General features: G+C 35.4%; 1 protein-coding gene across 1 annotated transcript in view; it reads right to left on the minus strand.

Annotated features, from left to right (window-relative positions):
• Positions 1–10,939, minus strand: part of mtrex (Mtr4 exosome RNA helicase) — a 38,680-nt gene that overhangs the window by 9,041 nt on the left and 18,700 nt on the right. Inside the window, exons 20-23 of the mRNA XM_016481671.1 lie at positions 8,186–8,321; positions 6,053–6,241; positions 1,219–1,382; positions 909–1,014 (exon numbers count right to left, since the gene is read on the minus strand). Of these exons, the coding sequence (XP_016337157.1) occupies positions 909–1,014; positions 1,219–1,382; positions 6,053–6,241; positions 8,186–8,321 (595 nt within the window). The remainder of the gene's footprint in view (positions 1–908; positions 1,015–1,218; positions 1,383–6,052; positions 6,242–8,185; positions 8,322–10,939) is intronic.

Raw genomic sequence — 10,939 nt, forward strand, 5'->3', positions numbered from 1 at the left:
ACATGTGACGACTCCGGGCTGGACTCCGCTTCGTTCACGGTGAAAGCCGATCCAGCGATCCACAGCACTAAGTTGATATATTCCCTCAGCGACCAGCACAGATCAGCTCTAGGCATGACGAAGCGGATATCGTCCTCTTTTGGAAGACCAAACAAAGTAGTTTCGCTTTCACAACGAAGCACACAGCATCTTCAGGATATGGCGGCGGCAACAATACTACAGCGAGAATAAAAGTTACGCCTTCTTTCTTTGCGTGAACATTTGGGCTGCGTTATGCAAATCTTCCCACAGAGCGACGTAGATATGTGGAGGCGTGTTAGAACGAGCCGTTTTAGATAGGTGTGGCTGACTCTTAACTTTTATAAAGAATATCTCTTTGGATTTGAGACTTTAGTCTTTGCAACTTTACAGATCTTCTTTATGCACCAAGAGCTTGTAGCACTCCAAAGAGAAAGGAAAAATTGAAATCGCATCATATGACCCCTTTAAGACTTCTGTATGTAAATTACCTCTTCTGATTGGCTAAAGTCATTTCTCAAAAGCATTCAGATATTTTTACACCACAGCATTGTTTAACTTTTTGACTCCATATGAAATTGGAAAACTTCCAAATTAACGAAACTTTTCTTACAAAATGGCTTTCAAAATCTATAGTATCAAATGTATGGCATATTATTGATATACATTTTGCTTACTAATTTGCATGTATTATTCAATGAACAAGGCACATGCTTCACAAGTCTCAAATAGAAGCTGGGCCTTTGAATAACCTCATTCCCTGCATTCATGACCATCTCAAGTCAAACACAACAGGTTATTTGGGCCCATAACTGTCATAAGCCATTGACTTCTCTCATATTACATCCCGACCACATTTCAGCATGTGCATGACGACATTTTGGCCTTACGTTTTCCTGGAAGACAAAGCAGCTGAGGAGCGCGGTGGCCTGCTCCGTCGTCAGGTCGTTGAACAGCCCGTTAAACACCATCTCTGTCAGCAGCAGCTCATCTGCACTGCAAACACACAAGAACACCACATGGTTTAGAAACGAGCCCGAGTGTTGAAAATAAGAGCTGTTTGAGAGTAAAATTTTGTTTTGTTCACTTTTAATGCATGTCTGTTAGCTAGAATTCTTTAGAACAAGGACTAGAGAGTCATGAACACAAAATATAAGTGTACGACCTTCGTGCTTATTTTAGTTTTTTTTGGTAACCAACCTGCTGATCTCACAGGCCACACGGCCTTTCATCTCGATGACATCAGAGGAAGTGGCGAATCCCAGGCGCCGTATCACACGCTTCCTGCACTTCAGCTCGTCCATCTGCAGCACGGTACGTGCTTTTTTTAGCTCGCGCTTCGTCGCTTTAATGTCGCCTGCAATCTGAAACACACAAGCACACTGACAGTGAGAAAAGACGCACTTCCTGTTTTAAATGTATGATTTTACACATCAGAAACCTGTAACATAAACATCCATTTTAAAGACGCATTTTCCAGGATGAAACTACAAAATAGCAGTAACTCAACGCACACACATGTACACCCTTTAAGGTCTCCACAAACAAACGACGTGTAAACATGCACTTGAATGTGTTTTCGTACTCATAGTTAATCGTTTGCATGTAACGCATCAACAAACTTGATGATGGAAAACATGGCTGAAGCGTAATGTTTTAACGTACTGAATTTACACTGTCACAACATCATACAAAGCCAGTGTAGGCAGAGCGCCACCATCTGTCTAAAGTGCACGAAACATGGCAAAGATTTGTCTAACTTAGGAATAACTTAGCCAAGTCATGTGACTTTGTTCAATGTATTTCTGGGGACTGCAGAGTACTGTTTTTAATCAAGATCATTCACTATCCTTAATGTAATTTAGAGTGAATTCATCTGAAATTACTACTCTTTCTTTAAAAGAAAAAAAAACTTAACTATCTTCTTATTGTATAGCATCACCGGCAATTCCATTTGGAGGTTTATGGAAATGACAGGAAGTGGGTATCCATTTCAAAAACACTCGACACATTTGTCATTAGTATTTAGCAGTATTATTTTAGTATTATTTATAAAAATTAACTTTTATTTTTAGATTTTCAGTTTTCATTCAATCCTTTTTCAATATTTTTTTCATTAAAGGGTTAGTTCACCCAAAAATGAAAATTCTGTCATAAACTACTCACCCTCGTGTCGTTTCAAACCCGTAAGACCTTCGTTCATCTTCGGAACACAAAGATATATTTGATGGAATCTGAGAGCTGTCTGACCCTGCATAGACCGCAACGCAGCTGAAATGTTCCCAAGTCCAGAAACATAGCAAGGAGATCTGTACAATAATCCATGTGACATCAGTGGTTCATCCGCAATTATACGAAGCTACGAGAATGCTTTTTGTGCGCAAAAGAAAAAAAATAACGACTTTATTCAACAATTCGTCTCCTCCGCGTTACCCTGGTGCCATTTTGGAGAGTATCTGCTGGACGTAAAACAACGTATGCTGTTCTGTGTCAGCTGCATCACGCCGGATCCGTTTCCTACATTGTTGTGATTTGATCTGAACGAAAACAGCGAATCCGTGTGGCGCAGCTGACACAGAACAGCATACGTTGTTTTACGTCCAGCAGATATTCTCCAAAATGGCACCAGGGTAACGCGGAGGAGACGAATCGTTGAATAAAGTCATTCTTTTTTTTCTTTTGCGCACAAAAAGTATTCTCGTAGCTTCGTATAATTGTGGATGAACCACCGATGTCACATGGATTATTTTACAGATCTCCTTGCTACGTTTCTGGACTTGGGAACATTTCAGTTGTATTGCTGTCTATGCAGGAACAGACAGCTCTCAGATTCCATCAAAAATATCTTAATTTGTGTTCCGAAGGTCTTACGGGTTTGAAACGACATGAGGGTGAGTAATTAATTACAGGATTTTCATTTTTGGGTGAACTATCCCTTTAATTTAAATAATTTTATGTGCTTGTCATTTTTATTAGTTTGTCTTTCACTATAGCTTTACTTTTATTTCAGTTTTAGAAATGTTATTATTTCAACTTAAACTTAAAAATGAAATGGAAATGGTTCCTTGAGGACTTTCATCCAATATTTTTTATTTCAGCTTTATTTCGAATAATAATAAAAATAAATAATAGTTTTAGTAAACAATAACACTGAAAATGCCACTCATACACTTGATTGCAGCATTACGTACTAGTCAAAACAAGTTATAAATGCTGTATTTAATCAGTCTTTAAAACTACTTAATCCCATTACCATTGGTGTGCTATATTTTTTCATTCCTTTAACTAGATTAATTAGTCGCATTATTCAGAATGACACCACTGACCTGTAATGACAGAGCGGATTACATAGCTGACTAAATTATATGAAAATTAGCTAGCTAAAATTAAATAATTAGCAACATTTCACTAAAAGAAAGAACCCAGATCAGTCCAGATAGCTAGCATTAGTTGAACCAGAAAGGTTAATGGTGTTGGTCCGCTATGCTGCAGCTGATTTACCCCTTACAAGACTCATTGTCTGAGTGGCTCTAATGCCATTATCCACTTTAAGGCTTATCTGAGATCTTTCTAAAGCGATTCAGACACAGACTGAAAACAGGACACTGAGAAGAGCTGAATTGTTTTCATGCAAAAAGGGCAAGAATCTCTCCCTCCTCCAGAAACCACATCCAACAATCAACAATACATACTTCAGCATTTAATAATCATGCTGTATTGTATATTACTAAAGCTAATGTGTGGTCTAAATGCCATGACCTACATTGAGCATGAGCTCAATGAACAATTGTACTTCACAATAAACCAGAAACTATTTTGATATCCTACAAGAGACTCAAATGCATTCAAATAAAAAACATTTCGTTTTACAACAGACGACAAATATTAGGCTATATTTAAAATGATTTAATTACATTATAAAAATTCAGTATATAATCCAGGCATAAAATATTTTAGTAACACTTTACAATAAGGTCTTGTTTGTTAACATTAGTTAATGTATTAACTAACATGAACTAACAATGAGCAAGACATTTGTTACAGTATTTATTATTCTTTGTTAATGTTAGTTAATGAAAATACAGTTATTCATTGTTTGTTTATGTCAGTTCACAGTGCATTAACTAATCTTAACAAATACAACTTTTGATTTTAATAATGTATTAGTAAATGTTGAAATTAACATTAACTAAGATCATTAAATGCTGTAGAAGTGTTGTTCATGCTTAGTTCATGTTAACTAATGCAGTTAACTACTGTTAACTAATTAACCTTATTGTAAAGTGTCACCAATATTTTAAATATAAAGCAAATTATTTTAAAAATCTAAATAAGAGAAATAATATAATTATAAGCAATGTAATTTATACAGTAAATATTTTCAGTATTACAGTATTTTACAATATTTAAGTATTAAAACATTTAAGTATTAAAAAATAAGTATTACATTAATATTAGAAATAATAATAATTTATACAGAACATATATTAGGTCTGTACAATTAATCGAATTTCTAATCGCAATTACAATTACGGATGCCACAATTACATAATCATTCAAAGCAGCAATTAATCGTTCAAAGTCCACTTATGTTATTCTGCATGCTTAAGATGCTTTTTTTTCTTTCGACATGTTATACTAAAACTAAAATTAAAACAATGGAAAAGCCCTTAAGATAACATTATAATACCATTCATATTTTTACCTTTTTATTTAAAGAGAAACCAATCCGATGTATAGTTGACATTTTGAGGCTTAATACTATAGAAAAGCAATAAAACATTTTCAGTTAGTGTTTTCAGCTTGTTTATTTTCATATAAAAATATGGCATGCAGTTGCTTAAAACAAAGGTGTAAACATCATTCAATCGTAAATTAATAATCGCAACTACAATTTCAAAGGAATAATCGACAATTATTATTTTGGCATAATCGTGCAGCCCTAACATATATATTTAAATATAATGTGCAGTATATATGTGTGTAAATAATTACAAACAAATTATATTATACTTTATATATATTCTTTTATAAGTAAAACAATTTAAACATTATGTATTTTAAGTATTATAGTATTTTTACAGTATTTTAAGTATTAAAGGGGTCATATGATGTGATTTCAATTGTTCCTTTCTCTTTGAAGTGTTACAAGCTCTTGGTGCATAAAGAAGATCTGTAAAGTTGCAAAGACTAAAGTCTCAAATCCAAAGAGATATTCTTTATAAAATTTCAGAGTCAGCCACACCTACAAAAAAAGGCTCGTTCTAACACGCCTCCACATGTCTACCTCACTATGTGGGAAGATTTGCATAACGCCGCCCAAATGTTCACGCAAAGAAAGAAGGCGTAACTTTTATTCTCGCTGTAGTATTGTTGACACTGCAGCCATGTCGTGAAGAGATAATGTTCTTTTTAGCAGCATCATATGACCCCTTTAAAGCTTGCATTCACATAAAAAAATTAAATTTAACATTTTATACTTTGCAAGCCAATCTTGCCTGTGTTAGGCAAGGTCTAGGATCTATTGGCTGCTTTGAAGGTTTAGTTCTGGGTTACTCCGTATAGATCTTTATAGAGACCAAAAAATATCTAATCTGGTTTGGAGGGATATCCCGAGTCCCCATAATGCACCTGACCATTCATTCCATAACATACACACCCAACAACAAATATAAGCCATGCACAACGCCTGCAGGGAACGTATTAAAACAAAAACACTTATCCCCTTAATGCCGTTGCACAATGTGAGTGACTTTGGGGCCATATGATTGTTTGTGATCCGATTTGAGCACCTATTCACCCTGCACTAATGTCAGTTTCCCGCTTTTGTTTAGTTCTGGTGGACCTTCAAAATTTCAGCTTCAGGAAATGACACCCACTCCTTCTGGTGCGTCTTAAACAATAGAGCCATATTTTAAATGACATTTGCGACTCGTGCGCTGACCAGAAAAAGGTTGCGTCTATGAAAAGAAATGACATTTATATCAATCCCGCCATGACTTCTGCACATTCACTCATCCTATAGTGGACTCACCAGCGCTTTCTTCTCACACAGAGTGTAAACGGCCTCCAGGTTGGGGTCACTGTGCAGGGGGTGCGTGTACATCCTGTGCTCGAACGCCTCCACCTTCTGAATGACCTTCTTCAGCGCTGGATCCTTGATACCCATGTCGTCTATGGGATCTAGCAGAGGAACGCCATCTAGGAAACGTTTCTGCACCTCCTGGGAACCACAAACAGAAGCAGTCATGTGCTTTTATCTTTAAAACCTCTGAAATTATTATAATGACCATCATTCAAAACCTTCCATTAGGAGAACGGCTGAGATGATCCAACAGAAAAAAATTCACACGGCCGCTCCTAGAGATTAGTGTCCGGTGAAGTGTAAAGGAAGCGTGTGATTGTGCAGGGAAAAGTTCAGGATTACAAGACTAAGTAATGTTACGCTCTGTACTCTGTCCATACTGACATATTGTGTTCCATTCAAAGTGTTAATTTAGTTCTGGTCACATTCCAAAAAGCAATGTTCTTCATCAGTATTTGCGTTTCGTTTTCCAGTGCAAATATCTAAAGATTCTTCAAGATCAAGATACGTTTCCTTGAGAAGCAAAATGACAAAATAAGAAGTCTTGTTTTATGAGATATTGATGAAAATGAAGTGAGATTACAATTAAAACAATAACTATCTGCCATTGGGCTCAGAAAAATCCAGTTCAAAGAGAAAATACGTTTTCATACCCCACTGACAGATATTTGTTCTTGTTTTAAGCATAGATTCATTTAGATTGGTTCAATTTCTCAGAAAAAAAGACTTTGTACGTTCAGTTTGCATTTCAAGTAAATGTATCTTGATGTGAAGGATGTTTGGTTTTGATATCTTTATTGGATGTGTTTTTGTTTTGTTTTTTTTGCACATTGCATGCAACATTTAATACCATGACTTTGAATTTAAAATTCATGCTCCAATTTAAGACCTTTTTAGACCTTAATTTGTGTAAGGACAAATTAAGAATTTTTACGATCCGCAGAAACCCAGGGGCCAGTTGCATAAATTTAGTCAATATGTAGAGACTGTCTTAAGAACTAGTCTGACCAACTAATAATTAACTAAGGGGTAATGAGTCTTATTTTTCGGATTAGATTATTTTAGATTAGAAAAAACAATCTTTTGTGTGACGGACAAAAAAGTTATTGCCAGTCTTAAAGGGGTCATATGATGCGATTTAAAGTTTTCCTTTCTCTTTGGAGTGTTACAAGCTGATTGTGCATAGATAAGATCCCTGAAGTTGCGAAGACTAAAGTCTAATTAAAGAAAAAAAAATTAGATGACTAACTTGTAAGACTAGTCTAAGCTTTTTATGCAACCTGCTATTTTTCTTTTTAGTCATGTTTTGATGGACTAAAAGGTCTGGGAATTTTAGTCTAGTTTCAGTCAATGAAAATTTATTTAATTATGGTCATATTTTAGTCATACTGCATATATTTAAACTATAATTTTGAGCAGAATAATTGTGATTATTAATCACGACACTAATCATGAATGTTGTCATTCGAGAAATTTCATCAGAATTATTATTATTGCATTACGAGCACAAATGAAGAATGTCATCTCCTGACTTATTAAATAATAAATATATATATATATAAATTAACACCTTACATTATTAATCTGGTAAAACTCAAAAGCTTCTCTCAAAAGCTAAAACTGTGAAATTCCTAATATTAATTCCATTAATTATAAATTATAATTCTTGTTTTTTAATTAAAACAAATAAAACTTTGTATTGTGGCACAGAGGTTGCTTAAGAACATTTATTCAGCAACCACAATCGCACAAAATATAATCAGGATGTTTGGACTTATTACAGTTCATCACTGAGAAGGTCTGATGGCAGATTCATGTGAAAGGCAGGTTGTCGTGTGAAGGAACACAGACTGGCAGTAATACACATTCAAGCAGAATATCTCAATGGAGATCACTAAACTTAGATGTTTGTTGATGTCTTCTGATTATCAGTGCTAACAGCCAGGTTGTGGAGACATATATTGGGGAGATTTTTAATGGACTCATGTAATTATAAAAACATTACTTTTTACATTTGTTTTTTAAATGAGTAGTGTGAAGAGTATATCATTACAAATCGACCCATTGTGTGTGTGTGCTGACCTGTATGGATTTGAGCATGCTCTGTCGGTTGTCGTACGGCCGCAGGTCTTTGGGGATGTAGAGGCGCACAGAGCTAATGGAGGTGATGAGATGTAGAATCACAGGAACAACCTGAAAGACAAACAAACCGTTCTGACTGGACGAACCTCCTTTGGCTGCCTCTGCATGAAGAACTTAACGCCATGGCCATATATGACCAAAACCACAGCGAGAAGCTGGAGGGTCAATCTAAACACATTTAGCAGGACCGGCATCGACAAAGCAGAGTTTACAAGCCCACGGAGATGGGGAAGAAAAACAAGAGCCATCAGCTAAAGCCATCCAGCCTCAAACCTCTGGAGCTCCAGCTAAATCGCTTAACGTTTGAGGAAAGAGGTCAAGCAAGGAAAACAATGACAAGGTGCTTTGTGAATTTTATGCTTTGTGACGCAGACAAATTTCTCTAGTAGATCATGCTGTAAAAATGCAATAAGCACCAGCATTTTGAGCTCCAGCCAACTGACATCTGTTCAAAAAAAAAAAAAAAAACAGCTGGGGGAGGAAGTCCACAAAACAGGGTCAGTCTGCTGAATTTGGATTTTTACTTTTTTAATTTTTACAATGTTTTTGTAATGTATTAATTATCACGGGCTAATAAAAAACAAGTAGGCCTATACCAGGGGTAGGCAAGTTCGGTCCTAGAGAGCCGCAGTCCTGCAGAGTTCAGCTCCAACCCTAATCAAACACACCTGAACAAGCTAATCAATGTCTTCAGGATTACTAAGGCTATAGGCAGGTGAGTTTTTTTTTTTCAGGGTTGGAGCTGAAATACTAACAGTACATACATTAGGCTCTAAATATGTGGCAATATGATACAGTTCCCCCTTAAAGCGCTTGTCTTTTTCTCCTTTTCCATCTCTCCAACCCTATTCTGCTCACAGGTGATTGGAGATGAGTGGTAGGGCTGCACGATTAATCGAATGCGATTGTCATGTGCATCTTGTCAGTAAAGCCGGTTGTGTAATCAGTAGTAAATCTCCATCACGTGCTTTCAGATGGAGCAGCATTTACTACACAGATGTTTGCGTAGCTTGTCAGTGAACTACGGATCTGTGTAGTAAATGCTGCTCCATCTGAAAAATACCACATTTAATAACATGTTTTTACTCCAAACTAGGGATATCAAATTTTCATGTTGCAATTAATTGCTAATGCTTTTATCACGGTATGCGGTATTGAAATTTATTTTTAAAAAGTGCTGTCATAATACAGTATAACAGGTTTAATCACTTTTTTCTTATAACAAAAATAACTGAACATTTAAATGCAATAAAGCAATACAGAAAAATGTATAAAGTTAAAAGTTTTACATTAAATATTGGAATACCTAAGATTAATGAATGTTCAGAATAATTTTTCATTGGCAGTTTATGTTAACTAATGAATTAACTAATGTTAACTAATGAAGCCCTAATGTAAAGTGTGACCGAACAATTCCCCGTTACCGGGGAAACCGCTCTATTTCTGCTGTTCCGAAAGCAGCACCTACTTGCAGAGAATGAATGTGCACTTTCAATAAGTCCGTCTGCTGTTTTTGTTCAGACCAAAGTGAAACTCAATGCTATTTAATTAATATAATGATTGATGATAATTGTTTAGGTTATATAATAACTGATACTTTGATCCATTTTCTTAAAAATGGTTTAAAGGCTGAAATGTGAAGTTAATCTTTTTATAAAACTTTGTTTTTGTGAAAACCTGTATCTGAACTGTAAATCATGCTTTTTACAGCCAGTTTACAGTTTAGTATGTTACCATAGACATTGCCCTACCCCGCTCATATGCTATTAATTTTATTTGTGCATGTTTTAAAAATGGTCTTAAAGAGTCTTAAATTTGAGGTTGCAAATTCTGCAGATACCCTGGTTTAATATGTTGCAGGCTCCTTTATTCCTAATAAATAATTTATAAATAATACTGATGATAACCATCAAATAATATTGGGCATGTTTTTGAAGCTTTGGTTGCTTATTTGTCTCGCAACAGTGTTTACATTCAGTTAAGACATAAACGACTGTTTACGAGAATACTTGCAGAGACAGTTATTTTGAGATAATTGTGTGTATGTGTCTATTCAGATGCAAGGAAACACAAAAGAGGAATCAATTCTGTGTTCGCACACTGTCTGAAACGTGGCTCTCTGTGTGCGTGCGTGCTTTGAGTGAGGAATTGTGCACAGTGCACAGAAAACAGCGCGTGAGAACCAAGTTGAATTCTCTTTAGCCTCAAGCTCTTGAATGGTTTAAAATGCTTGAATGTTTAAATCGGCAACTTAGAAACACGTGCAAATGATCAACTACGATCCATTTCACCCCTACAAGAGAGTGAGCAACATGAATCAGGAAGGAATTTTTTATCACTATTCAAGATATCCCGTCGGGCAGCGCTGTGATACATTTTGGTGGCTTGACTGGAAAACACAATAGCCCCCGGGACGACGACGTAGAATTTTGCGAGCCCTGGATTAAAAATGTATTTAATATTGATTACTGTTGTTATTGTAAAAAAAAAACAAAAAAAAAAAAAGGTATTTTAAATGAAGCTGAAATAAAGTAATATTAGATTTTTAAAAAACGTACATTTGAAATTTTGCCTAGTGAACATGCATTTCATAACATTACAAAAACTGAAATAAAAATAAAGCTATTTGTGACATAAGCACAAAACAAAAAATAATTACTAAATTTGAAAATATAAAAATTTAAGCTAATTCAC

Source organism: Sinocyclocheilus anshuiensis, unplaced genomic scaffold (assembly GCF_001515605.1).
Source record: "Sinocyclocheilus anshuiensis isolate Anshui unplaced genomic scaffold, SAMN03320099.WGS_v1.1 scaffold914, whole genome shotgun sequence".
NCBI lineage: Eukaryota > Metazoa > Chordata > Actinopteri > Cypriniformes > Cyprinidae > Sinocyclocheilus > Sinocyclocheilus anshuiensis.